This window comes from Balaenoptera ricei, chromosome 6, assembly GCF_028023285.1.
Source record: "Balaenoptera ricei isolate mBalRic1 chromosome 6, mBalRic1.hap2, whole genome shotgun sequence".
NCBI lineage: Eukaryota > Metazoa > Chordata > Mammalia > Artiodactyla > Balaenopteridae > Balaenoptera > Balaenoptera ricei.
This window is the reverse complement of record NC_082644.1, coordinates 109,416,290-109,435,919: the sequence shown is the minus strand read 5'-3', so window position 1 is coordinate 109,435,919 and position 19,630 is coordinate 109,416,290. Positions and strand designations below refer to the sequence as shown.

Sequence of the window (19,630 nt, the reverse complement as noted above, 5' to 3'; positions counted from 1 at the left end):
CATGAAAAATAGTGCTAACCCATGAGATAAAGATCAACTGTTATTAGCTTTTCATCAGCCATGACATACGTAACAGATGATATGCACGTGTGAAATAAACTCCCATGGTCTTCCCAATTCGTGTCACAACCCTACAAATTTTTGTGGGGAAATAACTGCTCACCTATTAACAGTAGGTGTACTAGTAATTGGTCCTTCACTATAGGTTGCAGCACCTTTCCTCCTACTCAAAGAACCAAAAAGCTGAAAACCTTAACAGAACACAAATGAAAAAGAGGATTGTATAGGAATAACCTTGAATCCTTCATAACTTACAAAAATCATAAAACTTTCACAAACTTTAACATCTGACTATTTTATAATGAATTACTTGAGAAGCATCCAGAGTGTTCCAAGATTGTGGTGGATAACTATTGACATAGACTGCAAACTTACAAAATGTCTAGCTAATAAATGCATTTTATAGCATATTTGCTTTGGAAAGCTTCAGATGAACACATACAAAATTTAGATTCAGGTATCTGTAAAGCATGTAAGTTCATATTTGGTTCATTATAACATCAGTTTTTGTCATACTTCTTTTTTTTTTAGTCGTACAATAGAGAGTTGAATCTTCTAGATAACTGAGACTAGGATACCCTGGACACTGATTTACTTTTTTTTTTTTTTCTGCTGAGGCAAGAGATGGAAGAGGGTCCAAAAAGAGGGAGGGAAGTGGCTTACATGAACCATATTTGCGTTTCACAACATTTAAATGATTTTCCCCCTTCATATTTAATTTGAAGACATGGATATTTGTTAGTAAATATTTCTGTAGATCAAAGACAATATAATCAGTTAATTTTTAAAATGTGATTTATGTGATTTGAGGTTGTTTGTTTTTATTCAAAGGATCCTGAAGGATCAGAAGTTGACATGGTAGAAGAAAATGATTATACTGGAATTATCTCTTTTCCTGACTTCAAGATTCCATCTAATCCTAAGTATTTTAAAGTATTTGTTAATAAAGTTTTCTCTAAAAAGCACATCTGGAACTTCTGGTTGTGAGGTAGATAACCAATCAAATGGAGCCACCTAGTGTTAACAAAGAGTAGGTGAAATGAGGATATGCAAACTCTTTTCAAGTCTAATTAGAAGCTAGGCTCAGGTTCTGGCAAAACAAACAAACCACTCCCAATACTTCTTACCAATCCTCTTTACGTATAGAAATTAAAATTTGGAAGAGGCAAAAAACAGTCCCCAGGCCTTTTTTTTTCTTCCGATGAAAACCGTCAACCCTCCACCCTTCAAGGAATCTAATAGACTATCCGTCTAAAAGGCTGGTATTGTCCCATGCCTAGCTCTGAGAGTTGTAAAAATATTGGTCCCCTGTAGTCTTTACTGCACAGAATACCAGAAGACAGTTTTCAAGAGGGAGGGTGTTATTAATTTCCTCCATTTGGCCACATGCTAAAGGATTAAGAACAGAGCCCAATGTGAAAAAAATTTAGTGAACACATTCCTGGTATATGCAAAGTACAACGGGAATGAGAAATTCAAAACAGAAATAAAGAATCCACAGTCCCTGTCTCCAGGGAACTTAGAGGAGGACAAATAAGTGCACCTATAAAATGACTACAATATCACTTTAAAGCAAAATCTTTTTATGGTCATTTTTGTCTGCCCTCTAGAATGGAGTTTGCAGTTAATTCACTGTACTGAAAATTTTCTAGAAATTTGGATGAAATTGGGGGATTTAAATAATTTGGATAATTTTTAAATTTTGTACTTCCTTGAAAATATTACATGCTCCATAGCACAGAATTTATCCAATTATTTTATAATTATTATCATTTCTCCAACTTCATCTTATGTCATTTGCTCCATGACAGATTATGTCAGCCATGACCAGTATTGTCTTACCCCAGTACATTTGCACATGTTGTCCCCTCTGCTTAGAATGTATTTCACCTTGCTCTTTACAAGGCTGGCTTCCTTTCATTCTTTAGGACACAGGGTAAATGCTCCCTTTTCAAAGAGGCTATCCCTGGATGCATGATCTAATGTAGTCTCTCTCTTCCTTTTACTCTCTTGTTTATTTTCTTCATGGCACTTATCTCAGTTTTGTAAGTAATTATTTATTAATTTACTTGCCTTTTACTCCCCACTAGACTGTAAACTCCTTGAGGACAGGGGTCTTGTCCGTATTGGTCACTTTTGAATCACTAGCACCTCAACATAACAGGCACTTGATAAATGTTCTTTGTGTAAATGATGACGATAACCATAATATTAAACTTTATTGATTGCATAACCAATGTGCAAGATAGATTTTATTTTTCCCATTTCACAAATGAATCTAAGTAATTTTCTCAAGTCCAATCTGCTACTAAACGTGAAAGTGGGAATTTGGACTCCCATGGACTAGTAACTCTGGGAAGACAGGATCTCTTCTATCTTCATTTTTTATCTCCAGTGCTTAATCCAGTTCTCAGTCAATATTTTTGAATGAAGGTTGTTAAACTCAGATCATTTTCCTCTTTAAACAAACCATATTTTGTCCCCAACCAAAATTTCATTTATGTGAAGTGTGAATTTTATCATCTGGATAGGCTTGACCTGGATTATATGTTTCTAGAGACATTGTTATGGATTTTCTACTACAGGGTGGATTTTAGTATTATGTTAGTATAATTAAGCTCCAGGATTAGTAAATTTTCAAGTATCATAAGCTCTTCAAATCAAAGCTATTATATTGAGATAAAAATACCTGAAAAAAATCACAGTGTATGAAAACTAATTACTAAACAATTTCTATTATCTTGAAAATGCTCAGTTATTTCTGTTTATTGCTTTAAAATCTGTCGTCGAGAAAAAAGTACGTAGGCTATATGCATCTTTACTTACCTTTCCCTCTTTAAAATGGGAATTGATTAGATTTTCTTTGGGTGAATTAAAACCATTTGATGACTTCTGTAATTATAAATATTTTGCTTCCATAGATATGGTGTGTGGACAATTCGAGCTAAATATAAAGAAGACTTTTCAACAACTGGAACCGCATATTTTGAAATTAAAGAATATGGTAATTTCTGACAATTAAAAGTTTACCTATAAAGAGTTAGTATTTTTGCAATAATTCTTTTCATGAATGAACTTAATGCAAAATCACTCCCAGATGAAGATGAGGCCACTTGCAGGTATGGTTAGAAGTACTGCTCAAGGGGGTGGGAAGAGTTGTCCAAATGCCTAGGCTGTAGTTCTAGCTGCCCTTGGTAACCCTGAACAAGCACACCAGTCTCTCTGGACTTGTCTTCCTCTTTATAGAGCCTCAAGAGACGTAGTCCCCTGAGGAAGTTGACTAGTTAAGGTCCTTTCCAGAATTATGATTTTAGGAGAAACTTAAACAATCAGAGTTGAGGTGAACAGAACCTGGTAAGACTAATAGATGATTTACTCAATTCATTACAACCAGTTAGTGACAGAACAAGAACATTTGGATTTCCTTACCCCTAGTCCAGTGCTATTTTCCTTCTAGCTCACAAATTCCTAATACATTGATCCAAAAATTTAAGATATTCTTATTTTGAAATCAATCATATTAATGGACTAATAATTAACATATAAACAGCTTAATCTTTCCATTTCTTGTGGTTGTTTACTAGAGTATTTGTGTGCTCTGATATCAAATTTAACTTTCTTTTTCTTGAAGTCATTTTTTTATTCCCCAGGAGACTCATAATAATGTGGCGAATAAACAACACGAATTTTAACAATTAACAAACGGTGACAAAGCAAATTTATTATAATGAAACTCAACTTTAAAAATTATAGGCTCCAAATAACATATAATCCTGACTGATCCCCCTTCCTCCAAGTGTTTTTGCTGCTTCTTGTAGATATCTAAAATTCATCCACCTCTTATTATCTGCAGCCACCCATTGATTTTACCAACAGGCTCCCTCCTGGTCTACCGCAACCCCCGCTAATTGCTGTCTCTGCTTCGAAGATATTCTCCCTTGGTATTAGCCAAAATAACCTTGGAATGCAAACTTTGTCATGTTATTTCTCTATTGAAAAGTCCCCAGTATCTCCTCATTCCCACCTCCTTTTCAGCCTCATTTATACCACTCCAGGAATGGTGACTTTGCATTTGATGTTCCACCTGCCTGCAACACCCTCCCTCTCCCTCTTGCCTAGCCAACTCCTACTCACCTTTCAAGTCTCAGTTGAAAAGCCATTTATTCAGTGAAGTTTTCCCTAAATTCTCTTTCCTGGGAAGGATTCCCTGTACCTATTTATATCAGTTTTCATAACTGTCATCTGTCATTTAGGTGTTTGTGTAATTCTTTGCTTATGCCTGTCTTCCCTGCTTGACTGTGAGCTCATTAAGGGCAGGGTTTGTGTCTTGTTCATTGGTATATCACTGTTGGCAGGAGTATGCAGGCTACATGGCACCTAGGTACTGGATGAAAGGATGAAATATTTTCCTCTACTTCATATCCTGGGGAGAACACATCTGCCTTGATCTTTAATAACATAGGAATGCAGCCCAGAGCAACAAATTGCATTGCTCTTTTTCTTCTGTTTTTCACCATCTAGAAAACACATAAGCCATATCTGAAGCCAACTATCTCACTTACTCTCCTGTGTCAGTCTTTGTCTACAATATCAAGGTCATACAATCACCCAATTTTCTACTAACTGTTGTGCAGGTTAATAGAATCTGTAAGCCTCAGTACACAGTCTGAGTTAATATAAAGAGAAGACAGTGCCATTTTGACAGGTGAAATTGTTTTCTCTTGGGCAATCAAGATTCCAAAAACAGGAAAAAACCCTCCTTCCTTTCTGCCCTAATTTTTAATTTTGCATGAAAGTTCTTTCTTGTAGCTAATTGTAAGCTCTCTCTTCTTGACTAAAGTGAGAGTTTTATGTTGGAATTTGGAGACTGGATGGATTTTTCTACTAGACAAAAAAGGGAAATATTAAATAAGCAAGAAATTTCTTTTTCCATTTTGAAAGTAATAAACATTTGTTGAGCATGTACTATATTTGCGATTCATGAGAAGGATGAGAGGGGGAGACATACAAAGATAAAAAGAGAATAGTCTTTTTTGTTTCAAGGAGCCAATACTCTAGTGGAGGAAATAATCGATTGCCTATAATAAGTGCTGAAATCAAAGTATAAGTAAAGTGCTTCCAGTACATAGAGGATGGATTGACCTCTGATTGGTAGAATGGGAGGCTCCCCAAAGATAGTGTTGTTGTTGATGATAATGATGACAAGGTGGATGTTGTGCTGATGTAACAGCTTATCCAACTAATTCAGAAATACAGTTGGTTGCTATGATTTAAAGACTACTCTAAATTAAATGGTAATGTTGCCTCTTTGTTTTTATTTTCAGTGATGCCACACTTTTCTATCTCAATAGAAACAGAAAATAATTTCATTGGTTATAAGGACTTTAATAATTTTGAAATTACTATAAAAGCAAGGTAAGAAAGTTTTTTTTTTTTCAGATTATCTAGCTAAACTGAATTCCAACTCTGGTGACAGTTGCCCAGAGTGAGATGTGTGATCTTTTTCCAGTTTTATTGAGATATAATTGACATATAACATTGTGCAAGTTTAAGGTGTACAACGTGTTGAGTTGATAGATTTATATATCGCTGAGATCTGTGATTTAGTGGCAATGTCTTCCATGACTTTGAAACCGACTGATTGAGAAGACACCATGCCTATAGTTTATTAGCTCATACTGATTTTAGCTGATTCTGATTTTAGCTTTGTTGGTTACTCACCAGAGGGGGAAAAAAAATCCTAAAGATTTAAGTTCAATGTGTATGTTTAGGAACCAGCATGACTTAGGATATTGGGACTGAGATATGAAACCTTCACTTCTTGTCATTTTTAATGGCTTAATCAGCCAGCTAATGCTGCATAACTACTCTAAGATCCAATGCCTTAAAACCATAGCCATTTACGAGTCAGCTGGGCAGTTCTGCTGACCTGGGCCAGGCCGACTTCAGTGGGGCTCGCCCATGTGCCTGTAGTCAGTTGGCAGGTCAGCTGGGGGCCAGCTGGTTTACGGAGGTCTTACTCACATGCCTGGCAGCTGGCTAGCAGTTGACTGAAGCTACAAGGATGATTGGACCATGTGTGTTTCTCATCAACCAACTGGCTAGCCTGTAACAGCAGCAATGCTCAAAGAGAGAAAATGGGAGCATAAAAGTCCTCTTGAGGTTTACACTTTGGGACTGGCACACCATCACTTCCAACACATTCTTTTGACCAAAGCAAATTACAAGACCAGCGCAAAGGAAATAGACTCCCTTCACACCCAAGGAGCTGCAAAAGTGGTGGATACAGGGGGAGGTGGAGAATTGGGGTTATTTTTGCAAGCAATCTACCACAAAAGCTTAGGTCATTTAAAAATGACAATATACTGTAGTTATTAATAACATTAACCAATTTATATAACTATATGTGTCAGGCACTTTTGAAAGCACTCTGTATATATTAGCTCATTTAAGCTTTATGAAAACTCTATGAGGTAGATACTGTTACTATACCCACGTTACAAATGGAAAAACGGAGGTACATAAATGTTAAATAATTTGCCCAAGATCATACAGCTAGTAAGTCACTTGGCCTGTCTCGTTCCAGAATCCATGCCCTCAAATGCTACCCTATACTGCCTCTCTTACTAGCATTTATTGCTCAAATAGAGTGTTTGTCCCTTAATCTAAACCAGCATAAAAGGCTCACTTGACAGAGAATTGTAGAAATTGACTTCTTTTAATGGAGAGACTTACTTTTTTTGTTCAAACTATGAATAAGGAAAGTTAGCTCTTGCTATAGTATTTGCTGTGCAGAAAGTTTTCTTTATTATTACTTTAATTCTAAACTAAAAAAGGAAATATGCAGTTAGAATTTTAAAAAAGAACATATAACTGTGAGATCGGACATGCTGCTTTTAAAGACATAAAAGAAGATAAAGAGCAGCTCTCCACTGGTATCAAAATCATTGAGGAAGTGATGTGTCCTGTAAGAAAGGGCCCCAGATCTGACTCTTTTGATCTCCTCAAGATCAGTTTTTTTCATCTAGCACATAGTAATAAAAATCTGTACTTTGGCTTTATTATTGTAGCTTTATGAGGATGAAATATAACAGTGTATGGAAGGCACTTTAAAGTGTATCAAGTGCTTTATGTAATTTTGAATTGTTATATTTTATCCAGATTTTATTATTGTAACCCTGTTAGCAAAACAATTTTATGGTATGATTGTTTGACAGATATTTTTATAATAAAGTCATCAACGAGGCTGACGTTTATATCTCTTTTGGAATAAGAGAAGACTTAAAAGATAATCAAAAAGAAATGATGCAAAAAGCAATGCAAAGCACAATGGTAAGAGGTTCACTTGTACCTAAAGATCCATCATGAATGCTAGAGATGGAAAGTGACTTCAGAATCATCTAGTCCAATCTCTCATTTTATATAGGTGTGGAAATTGAAACTTAAAATCCTCCGTTGGTTTTTCACTATCCTTAGGATAAAGTTCACTTTCCTTGGCATCAGCTCCCCTCGCCAGCCCATCTCTCCCTTTCTTCTCCCTTGCACTGGTCACTCCAGTTTCTCAAAATTACCCTAGTCTCTCTTGCCTCCAGGTCTTTGCAGAGCTGCTCCTTCTGCTTGGGAATGCTCTTTCCCTTTGTCCCCTCCTGCCTCTTCTTTGCCCAGCTAATTCCTTCTCATTCTTTGTCTCAATGTAGACACACTTTCTACTCCCTCAGGCCTTGAGTCGCTCTCAGTGGAGCACGTTTCACACTTTATTGCAGTGGTTCTCAACCAGGGATGATTTTTACCCCCATGGGGACATTTGGTAATGTCCAGAGACATTTGTGGTTGTCACAACTGGGGAAGAGGATCATACGGGCACTTAGTGGGTAGAGGCCAGGGATGCTGTGAAACTCCTTCAGGGCAGTGCCCCACAACAAAGAATTATCCTGTCCAAAATGTCAATAGTGCTGAGAAACCCTTCTTATTGTAATGGTTTATTTACTTCTCTATCATTCTCTACGCAAAACTCTTTGGGGGTCTGAGTCATTCCCATTGTATGCCCAGAGACAGCCTCATTCATGGCAAAAAGTAGGTGCTCTATAAAAATTTATAAGTGAATGAATGAACTCACTGGGAAGTTATTGGTCCATGGTTAAGGGCTAGTGGTTGCTGGAGCTCAGAGTAGAGCCCTGGTCCCCTTTTCTCTAATTCAGTGTTCTTTACATTATACTGTGGATGGTAAGGGTTCATGTCATTTTGCTCACTGCTGCATATCCACATAGTTTGTATCATCAGTAATTTAGCCTTTGTTCTTTCAAGAGACAGTTTTATTTCTTTAAGATATAAATTAAATGCCTCTTTTTAATGCAAGATTCTATGTTAGACGCTGAGATTTAAAGCTACATAAGACAAAATCCCTGGCCTCATAGCACTCAATCTCAGAAGAAAAAAGAAGGCAAAATATATTTTACTGTTGTGGTTAATAATTAAATAATATCATGTGACTTAACCCCATATCCCATTACCCATTGTGTGTTTTTAAATTAGCGTTTCAAGATATAAGCAGCAAAGTACAAAGTAAATATCATAAAACCCCATAAACTCTCAGTTAAGAACAAGAGTAAGCTGAGAGCTCTAGAAAGATGAATGACTCAGTGATTGGAAGAAGTCATCTTTGCCAGCTAGTACAAAAAAGACCTGTGGAATCAAATGATGTTTAAGACTCTTCCGTGTCAAAATTCTAAACAAATAGATTAGAAAATAACATTCTGGGCTTAACTGTGGACTCATTTACTCTTTAGTGGTGACGATAAAGCATTCCTCTGACATTTGTCTTCAATTGAGAGGCTAGTAAAGGCACATTTTGTTCATTTTTTCCTTATAAATTCTTCTGTGAAATAACTCTTTCCTTTTCCCCCTTTAAACAGTTGATAAATGGAATTGCTCGAGTCACATTTGACTCTGAAACAGCAATTAAAGAATTGTCCTATGGCAGTCTAGAAGATTTAAACGACAAGTACCTTTATATTGGTGTGACAGTCATAGAGTCTACAGGTGAGTTTGGTTTTTTTTTTAAACTTTCTCTTGGGAAATATTTAGACAGCATATTCAAGGTACAAATAATTTCTACAGTTCTTTCACAGTTTACTTCCTTTTATAGTTAAGTTTTATTTTTTACATCATTAAAAACTGGGATTAGAGTATAGCTCTGCCACCCCCTAGTCACTGTGTCTCTATTGCCTCACTGGCAAGAATGGGATAACACCTGCCCATTTGGTATTCCAAGTGGGTCTGCACCTTTTCTGACGTGAACATCTGGCACCCCGATTTTCTCACCCAGTAAGAATCAAAATCAAAGAGATTATGGGTGTAAAAACATTTGATAAATTACCATGCAAATGAAAGTTATTACTACTATCATTGTTTTCGTCCCCTTAGCTGTACAATGATGGAGTTGAACAAAGTGCATCCTAAAGCCCTTTTCTTCTGTAATAGTCAGTAATTCTATCTAAAATTGGAGGTAATGTTTCTAAAATAGATCCAATAATAGCATATCCCTCATAGGGTTATGGTGAGGATCAAAGAGTCAGTATATGCAAAGCACTTAAAACAGCACCTCTTCTTCCTCCTCCTCCTCGTCCTCCCCCTTCCCCTTCACCCTTCCCTCCTCCTTTTTGTCCTCCCCCTCCTCCCTCTTCCTCATCCTCTCCTCCTCCGCCTCTTCCTTCCTTCTCCTCCTTTCTCCTCCTCCTTCTTTTCTCCACCTACTTCTTTCTTAGCATTCTTAACACCTTGTCTAGTACTCTTAATCCTCACTCCAATGGTTTTAATAGTTATTAATTATTACTCCAAGTTGGGTTACTTTGTCTTACTTCTGATATGTCTTGATTACTAATGTAACTTATATTTTCAGGTCTATATTTAATCCCCAACCAACCTTGAACAAATAATTTAACCACACTGAGGCCACTTTTTTTTTCAATAAAATGACTGTTAGACCAAATTATTCCTAAGTCCCGTTCCATCTCTTTAAATTTGTCCTTCTGGGGTAACAGAATGAAGAATTGAGGTAATTATCGAGTTACTAAGCACTTTGTATGCATCTGATGCTCAATAGATGTGGGAGAATGATGATGACTTTATACTCCCTGCCCTGGCTGTGTTTTTGACATTGTTTTAATGTTTCTTTCTTACTTTTATTTTTCTCAATTTTTTACAAACAAATTCAGTTTAAGCAATATTTATTAAGTATGCAAAGAGTGCTGATAAATATGCAGGCTTACAAATATTAATGATGCGTAATCCCAGTACTCAAGTGGTTTACAAACAAGCACTAGCTATAAGACAAGTAAACAAAGAACTCTGAACAACAAGGAATTCCATATGTGCTCTGAGAAAAGTGCTTAATGCTACTGACCTTCAGAAGAAGATGAGCTCCTAGGTGATTGTTGAGCAACCAAGAACGGTGTCCTGAAGATGATTGGTCTTGTCTTGAAAGATAAGTAGGGTTTTGAGGCAGGGATAACAGCCAGGATGAAGTGGGCCACCCTTCACAGAGTGGACATACCAAGAGTGGGAGGTGAAGCTTAACCTTTGAGAATAGCAGATTATTCCTTTCCTGAAGTATAGGATATATATGTAGGGGTATTAGGGATGTAATACTGGAAAGGAGTTTGGGGATACTAGAGCTTTGTATATCACTCTTAATAGTTTAGCTTAAGTTTTAGCTAATGGGTAACAAACACTATTGGGGTCTTGCCAGTAGACCCTCTGGGTTCTCTCTACCTCAAGCTCTCCTTTTATGTCTTCTCCACTTCTCTCCATATCCCTGCTCTCTAAAGGTGAATGCCCTGTAAAGCTTAGTCTCTGGCCTACCCTTTCTTCTCTCCTTAATGCCTTATACATATTTAACTGAAACTCAGGCCACTGGTGAACAGTGGTGTCCCTTCCTCGAATTCTTCCTCAGTCCAATCCTATTGCTCTACTTCCACAAGGACCATCTCTGCCCACAAGCCTTGTGCATAAGGCTTTGGAAACTCCAGAGAAGAGTTTAGACTCTTCTCTGCACTGCCCCTCTGAACCAAGACCCATATCCTACTTGCTGTTGGTAAATGAATGAGTGCAGGAATGGAGTGAATGAATGAATGAGTAGGTCTGTGGAGACATATGAACACAAAATAGCTCCCCACACAGATCAGTACACTCCTAAAAAAGGTCAACATAATCCTTGTCATTTCTTTAGGTGGATTTTCTGAAGAAGCAGAAATTCCTGGCATCAAATATGTCCTTTCTCCCTACAAACTGAATTTGATTGCTACTCCTCTTTTTGTGAAGCCTGGGATTCCATTTTCTGTCAAGGTAGATGATGGGGGGGGAACTGCTGAATGTGATTATCTTTTTCTAAAAATATGGGGGTGGCAAACGAAAGAAGGATGATGGAGAGGCAAATCACAGAGGGAACTCGTTCTGTGTGTGAAATCTGCCCCTCCGACTATGTGGCGGGCGGTGGGAAACTGCAAGCCAGCTTCAGCCTTGGGGATGATATCGACCCTTAGGGCAGTATCACTATTTAGTAAGATAGCCTGTGTTAAGCATTCCCTAAATGAGCATTGCATTAAATGATATGTAAATAAAACCCCATAAGTTTATAGTTCAAAAAACACTAAAGTTTAAAATTATTTGGCAACGTGCTCTTTAAAAGTCTTAAGACAGAGACAGCATTCCTTGAAAATAAACCCCTTTCTCTCACCATTTTTTACTTCCTGTGTGTCTCTGAGGGCGCATTTCTGTGCTTTTCACTCTGCATTCTCTTTGTACATAGCTCTGTCTGATCTCATCTCTCTGTATTGCTCTCCATCCTTTCCATCTTGACACTTTCTGTCTGTCCCTGACTCTTTTCTCTATGTTTTTTTTTCTCCTTTACAATATTTTCTCTCCTTCTTCCACTTTTCCTTTTTAAAATGCTGATAGTATGGAGCTAAAACATTCATTTGACCTTTTAATTATATTTTATTGAAGATTAGTATTCTATATCTTATTATATATAATATAAAACATGGTCTATTACATATATGTTTTATTATATTTATAAAATGGACATTTTTATTCCCTATCTTTTACAAAGCTAGAGTAGAATTTTTTTATTCTTTGAAGATGTGTTGCTTTTAAAAATCAACTTTAGGATAATTAAAATGGGTTATTTATTACTTACCGTAGGTCACTGGCCTTTAAGAGAAAAAAATTTACTAGACCACAAGCAAGCTTTGGACATGCTTATAACTTCTTATTATATATACAACATATTTAATAATATATAACATATTACTATATAATGCATATGGTAATTTATAATATATTATGGAGTATATTAATATAATATATAATACAAGATCACAAAATATGTCACTATATAGAATTTATTATTTTAAAATATATTTTATATATTTCATATCACATATACAAATAAATAATATAAAATATATCTTTGTGGAAATTCTATATGTCCATATGCATGGCAATGAGAAGTAGAGTTTGAGAAAAAAAAAGATGCATTTATCATTTCTCATATCCAAGAGAATCATTCCCAGAAGTGATTGCCTCATTTTTTCCTTTATCCAGTTCTCAACCAATTGAACACACACAGAAATTAAATAGCAGAAGACCTTATCACATCTACTTGGCAGACCTAATGTGATGATATTTATATTCTGAGTCTTCTCTATATACAGGGGAATCCATTCAAGAATGATTTAACTAAATAAGATTAAACCTTTCTATATATAAGCTGAGAAAATGCTTCTTTTTCCTGAATTGAATATGAATAATTTATACATTGGTGAGGAGGAGGGAAAATTATTTCAGAATTGTTATGCTTTAAAAGAAGTGATGAGCTCTTGAAATGAATTTGGACTGTTCTGACAAACAGGTGCAGGTTAAGGATTCACTTGACCATTTGGTAGGAGGGGTCCCGGTGACCCTGAGTGCACAAATGCTCGATGTAAACCAGGAGACATCCGACTTGGAGTCAAAGCAAAGTGTAACACGTTCCAGTGATGGAGTAGCTTCTTTTGTGGTGAATCTCCCATCTGAAGTGACGGTGCTGGAGTTTAAAGTGAGCTGAATTCTCCTGTTAAATTTTCTGGGACAGTGTGTACTTTTGACTGTGTGTTTTGGCCAATGTGCAGAACAAATGCGGCAGATTTTATACATGAGTCCAGTGAACAGTTCCACAATTTTGCATCCAAAAAAAGAAAAAAAAAGCACCAGAGGCAATCTGCAAATTCATTGAATGGTCCTTGAGGAAGATAAATCTATCAATTTTTTATTTGGGGTGAATTATTTTCTCTCATATCTGTAAGATTGTATTAGAATCTAGAAGTATCAAAATAGGTATAGCAGTGGAAATCAGTGATAGAAATATTCTCTGTTTCCCACCCCCCAACTTTTTATCTCTTTTCAGGGCCACAGAAGAGCCAAACGTGGAAGCCTCTCTTTTCTCCAGCTGTATGAATCACTCTACCTTAGAGCTCCTTAATAGTCTTCTCTCCCAGCAAATAATATTTAGGTTCCCAATCCCAAATAAAAAATGAGTAAGTTAGTAATGCATGTCAATGACCCCAGCAGGCATAGATTCACTATCATCTACTGAGCCCGTATGAAGTGCTAGGCATTGTGCTAACCATTTTGCAGCTGAGGAAACAGAGGCTTTTAACCTTTCTTATGGTTAAATAACTTATCCAGACTTAATAAATGATGGTACTCAAGAGGCAAACCAATGCCTATCTCACTCCAGAGCATGAGCTATTAACCAACCCCTCTGCTGTCGAAGGCCGATATTGGTGCCATGATATCATTTCTGCCCCACTCTGTTTGTAAGCCCTTCTCTGTGCCACGACTTCACAATGAAACTGGGCCAGAGAGTCTGTGTGATATCCATTCACGACTCCTGTCCCCAGTCCTCAGGACCTCCCCACTGCTACCCTTCCAACCCATAGGAAAAGGAGTCCCCAACTCACCATGACACTTCAGGAAGGGTGCCAATATTTGTTCCACGAGCATCTTTCTCTCTTCACTTCACCAGACTTTCCCACCATGGCCCACAATCCCATATTATCCCAATTATTGTCCATAGCCTTTGTAAAGTTACTTGATACTGCAGCTGTACAAACACATTGGAGTAATGGATTTCTTTTTTCTTTAGAATTTGGTGTTGTGAATTTTACAAATTTATAAAGCAAAGAAAGGAATTGAAAATGTATGTTTCACGGAAAACATTACGTCACAGTCCATGTATCTTTTTTTACTTTTTTCCTTTTCAGGTCAGGACTGAGGACCCAGATCTTCCAGAAGAAAATCAGGCCAGCAAAGATTACCGAGCAATAGCATATTCATCTCTCAGCCGAAGTTATCTTTATATTGACTGGACTGAAAACTATAAACCTTTGCTTGTGGGAGAACATCTGAATATTGTTGTTACCCCCAGAAGTCCATATATTGACAAAATCACTCACTATAATTACTTGGTAAGTATAATAATGAAAGATTTATATCTATCTATTCCCCCACCTGATTTTCCTTTGCTTATAGAAAAGCGTTAGAATGATCCCTTACATATATTCTTACAAAGCACTTTCAAAAACATCATCTAATTTGATAATCAGTTTTTCAAAAGCCCTTGAGACAGGGCATGATTTTCATGACTACTTCACAGATGAGGAAACTGAGGGACAAACAGGTTAAAGACTCACTACAGTCACTCAGCTGGGAAGAGGAAGGTGGTGATTAGATTAGACCTGGGAGCCTCTGACTCTGTGTTATATGCCTTTCACCAAAGACAGCCTGATTCCTCCATAGAGAGAGCCTGATTAAATTCTCACATTACCTCTGCTCTACTTCATGGCCAAAGATTACACGCCTAGACCCATTTAAAATATGTGCATTTCATTGGAAAAAAGAGGGGACCCAAATCCTGCTCTTAAGGGTTGAGTCATATCATACCTGCTCCAGCAACATCCCTGTTACATCACTTAAATTAAACGGAGGTGTCAGTCAAGGCTGTCAGTGAAAGGTAGGAAAGAATGTAAAAAAAAGGTTAAGGGTTTCCTGACAATTACCCAAGAAATGGAATTAATTATTCTGATGATCAGGCCAAACAGGTGATGATGATTCTTTTCAACAGTTTTGAAGAAGAAATTAAAAAATAAATGAGGACCATACTGACTGATGAATAATTAGGGGACTTGTTTAGGGACTACGTACCAAAACCACATATACAGTCCTGTTCTCTAAGGACAATTTAAGGGATCTTTGAGGACATTGTGGCTTCATATGATTTTTAGGGTTTTTTTTTTTAACCTTACACCTCCAATTTAGAACCTAATCTCTGGCTTTAAAACTTAAGGCCAGAAATTAGGGAAAAATAAAATGCACTCTACCTCCTCATCTATATTTTTTAATCAACTAAACAAGGAGATGTTAATGACAGTGTGATGACTTCAAACAGATTTGAGGTCAAATTTTAGCTCTCTGAATTCATAACTAGGTGGTTTTGAACTGAAATCAGTATGACATTTAGTTAATTCCTGAACCTCAGTCCCTTTATCTGCACAATGGAGCTAGTATTCCTATCCTTCTGGTTATTATGGGAACTAAAAGAGTTAATTAAATGTAAAGTTCCTGGCACATAGTAGGCCTATACAGTGTTAACTTTCTTTTTCTTTAATGTAATTTCTACTCCAGCTCCAAGCTCCATCCTGAAGCAAATGTTTTGTTTTTGTAATTACCGTTGCTACTGCTGTTTATTTTTAGATTTTATCCAAGGGCAAAATCGTTCACTTTGGCACAAGGGATAAACTTTCAGATTCAGATTATCAAAGTATAAACATTCCAGTGACACAGAACATGGTTCCTTCAGCTCGTCTCCTGGTCTATTACATTGTTACAGGAGAACAGACCGCAGAATTAGTGTCCGACTCAGTCTGGTTAAATATTGAAGAAAAGTGTGGCAACCAGCTCCAGGTAAGCCACAAACTGTAAGTCACAATCCAACTTTCTTCTGAATAAAGGGGCTGTAAATGCAGCTATCTGTGAAGTTTTTGTGTCATACAAATGATATTTTCTCTTTCAAATGACCTTATAGGTTCATCTGTCTCCAAGTACAGATACATATTCCCCTGGCCAACATGTATCTCTTAATATGGCGACTGAGTTGGATTCCTGGGTGGCTTTAATGGCAGTGGACAGTGCTATATATGGGGTGCAAAGGACAGCCAAGAAACCCCTGGAAAGAGTTAAGTAGTGCATGGCCTTGGTTACTGGGGTGGCCCTATGCAGTGCTTCACAAAGTGTGGCCACTAGGGTAAGTTGTGGGGGAAGAATTAAGGGAAGACTAGACCTGCTTTTCTGTAATCTACTCAAAACAGTGACTCTTAGGAAGGTAAGCCATCCTCACGTTAGTCTCTAAAGCCCAGGTCTGTCCATTTTTACTTTTCCAAGTATGGAATTAAGCACTTTAAAAACATATGCCATGATAGCAATTACATTCATGGGCAAAGTGCCATTGATTGGGAGGGTTTGGAGATTTGGGAGCAGGGAGCTTTATAGTAGCAGCAACAGAGAAGAATGAATAGGCAACCACTGGGGGTTTTTTGGGTTTTGTGTCCTTTTTTTACTCATTAAAATCTGTGGCCCAGAAGAATCTGAAAGTGATTCACTTCCCCTAAGTTCCCATTTATCTCCCCTAAGCTCTGCTTCTATTTTCTAGGCTTGAATTTCTTTGAAGGAGGAAGAAAGAACTGAGAAACTATTAAGTTAAAAACATTCAGAAAGGAAAAAACATTTGGGGTCAAAATTAAAACTGGAAAAAGCCTGCCCCCGCAAACAAGTTCTCACCCACTTAGAACCTAGAGCCCTCTTCCCCAAAATACAAGAGATTGTGCTCTTTTTTCTTTTAGCGACTTAAAAATTAGCTTGTTTATTAATTCATTTATTCATATATTCACTCATTTATTCATTTTTGGACATTATATTGATCGCAGTATGCAATCTGTGTACAAAACAGCATGGGGTCGACTTCAAAGAATCACCTCATCAAAGCTTAAGACTTAGTTCTTGATTTAATTTTGAATAGGTATGTATTTCTAAATACAAAAGGACAAACTAAAGGAATGCAGTTGGGAAATTTGGTCTTTGCCCATTTGATAAATGAGTGGGCTGTGCATTTCACAGATTTGTTAGAACCATGTAACAACTTGTACCTTTAGTTTTTCATAGGAATGATTTCCACATCTGAATAGGCTCACCATTTTGCCTTTAGTTAATTCCTAAGAATTATGAAATTAACTAACTACCTCTGGACAGGTATTTCAAACTTTAGAGAAGAATGACCTGGGCTGCGGGGCAGGTGGTGGCCGCAACAATGCAGATGTATTCCACCTGGCTGGACTCACCTTCCTCACCAACGCAAACGCAGATGACGCCCAAGAAAATGGTAAAACACTCAGTACTTTTCGTTTATTCTTCAAATTGATTACTGAAATTTACATGGATGATTTGCCTCCCAGACCTCATTTTTGTCCCTCCTCCAGAATATTCTCTACACTGATCTTATAATGACATGACTAGGTAACGCCTCTGTATAAAATGTTTCATTAGCCTTCAAGATAAAGTACGAATTCTTTACTGTAATACTCAAGGCCTTCCACGATCCTCTCTCCAGCTCTTTCCAGCTGTTTCTCATCTCACTCTACATGACCTTATGTCTAAGCCATACAGAACCAAGTTAGTTATGGGTGGCACTAAGCTATTTTACATCTTTGGGCCTTTCCTTATTAGGACTGCTTTCCCTTTTATTAGCCTGGAGAAGCTAGAAGAAGAATCATCTCCTTGATTTGGCCTCTTCCCCATATAGAATTGATCATTGCCTCCTCCTTTAATAGGGGGAATACTATAGGGAGGACTAGATCTATTTATAGCAGTTCATCACTGTACGTTCTTACACATAATTACACATCTTGTCTCAGTCACTGCACTGGGAGCTCTTTAAGGGCAAGGACCACACCTTTTTTTTTTTTTTTTTTTTTTTTAATGTTTCTGTTGCCTAACTTCTTTTTTTTTTTTTTTTAAATTAAACCTTTCTTACAACACTTCTTAATTTTATTTATTTATTTATTTTTGCTGTGTTGGGTCTTCGTTTCTGTGCGAGGGCTTTCTCTAGTTGTGGCAAGCGGGGGCCTCTCTTCATCGCGGTGCGCGGGCCTCTCAGTATCGCGGCCTCTCTTGCTGTGGAGCACAGGCTCCAGACGCGCAGGCTCAGTAATTGTGGCTCACGGGCCCGGTTGCTCCGTGGCATGTGGGATCTTCCCAGACCAGGGCTCGAACCCGTGTCCCCTGCATTGGCAGGCAGATTCTCAACCGCTGCGCCACCAGGGAAGCCCAAGGACCACATCTTAATCATCTTCTTTCTGTGGTTTTAAAATTGTTCATAATTATACATGATACTATTATTTGCAGTAATATAAACACCAAAAATAATTAAAATACCATACCTAACAGAAACATGGCTCACTCTAAAAGCTTAGATATTTCCTTGTAATCAGTGGATCAAAAAGGTTGCAGGATTCAAAACCAAATTCAGATCAAACAAGTCAAACTGTGTGACAATAGATTGTGAGCTCCTCTACAAACAAGTCACGTTGAGATGTGTGGTGTGCGGTGCCTAGTCGAAAGCAGGCTCTCAGTATTTGTTGAATGAATGACGTGAATGTTTTAAAAAGTTAAATAATTTCAGGGAATTTTGTGGTTTTTGAGATTTTATCTCCTTTTTCCCCTTCTTTTTCTTTATCTTTTTAAAACAGATGAACCTTGTAAAGAAATTCTCAGGCCAAAAAGAATGCTGCAAAAGAAGATAGAGGAAGAAGGTACTCTAAAAGTTTCATGTGATTGTCAAAAGGTTATGATCGTGTCATTCAAAAGCTGGAGAAAAGTAAACATTATCTAATTTCTCCTAATTCAAATAGAATGGGTGAAAAGAAAGATAATGTACAGACATCTAGCTCACCTCCCCTGGAAAGGTTAATCCAAATTAATCCAATAGTTCATTTGCCATAACCTTAATCTGAGGGAATAAGTCTTTGTTATTTCTATCTCTAAAATATAAAAGATTAACTTTTATTTGTCACAAATATTTCCTCTCTGCAAACTTCATCTAGTAATTAAAATCACATTCTGCCATTTTATTCTAACAAAATCCATGATTTAAGTAATTTTGAGATATACCTGGAAGTCTATCTCTTATTGCATGCATTTAACAGTTAAGAGTATTTTAGATTATTTGGTGGGGGGGAAATAATCCCAACAGAAATTATTTTTAAGTATTATTTAAACAGAGATATGATAATTGGCAATGTTACAATAGAAAGAACATTGAACCAGGAGTCAGTGCCCTGAGCTCAACTAATAAGATGTTTATAGTAGTACAATAATACTTTCCATCTGTATATGAGTCATTTTAATTCTAACCTTCATTCTAAGTTTTAATGATATGAAAAGAGAGATACTGATTAATCGAAGCACTTATGATGAGGAA

The 19,630-nt window shown here is 37.0% G+C and overlaps 1 protein-coding gene across 2 annotated transcripts in view; it reads left to right on the top strand.

The window, feature by feature from the left end:
• C5 (complement C5) overlaps positions 1 to 19,630 on the top strand; it is a 79,241-nt gene that overhangs the window by 11,866 nt on the left and 47,745 nt on the right. The window contains exons 5-16 of one of the 2 annotated variants that reach the window (XM_059925511.1): positions 892 to 983; positions 2,982 to 3,064; positions 5,385 to 5,475; positions 7,278 to 7,392; positions 8,973 to 9,099; positions 11,288 to 11,403; positions 12,971 to 13,156; positions 14,364 to 14,567; positions 15,853 to 16,062; positions 16,184 to 16,333; positions 17,404 to 17,533; positions 18,900 to 18,962. In XM_059925511.1, coding sequence (XP_059781494.1) covers positions 892 to 983; positions 2,982 to 3,064; positions 5,385 to 5,475; positions 7,278 to 7,392; positions 8,973 to 9,099; positions 11,288 to 11,403; positions 12,971 to 13,156; positions 14,364 to 14,567; positions 15,853 to 16,062; positions 16,184 to 16,333; positions 17,404 to 17,533; positions 18,900 to 18,962 — 1,567 coding nt within the window. Of the gene's footprint in view, positions 1 to 870; positions 984 to 2,981; positions 3,065 to 5,384; positions 5,476 to 7,277; positions 7,393 to 8,972; positions 9,100 to 11,287; positions 11,404 to 12,970; positions 13,157 to 14,363; positions 14,568 to 15,852; positions 16,063 to 16,183; positions 16,334 to 17,403; positions 17,534 to 18,899; positions 18,963 to 19,630 lie in introns of both variants that reach the window. The other variant, XM_059925510.1, reaches the window with a different exon arrangement.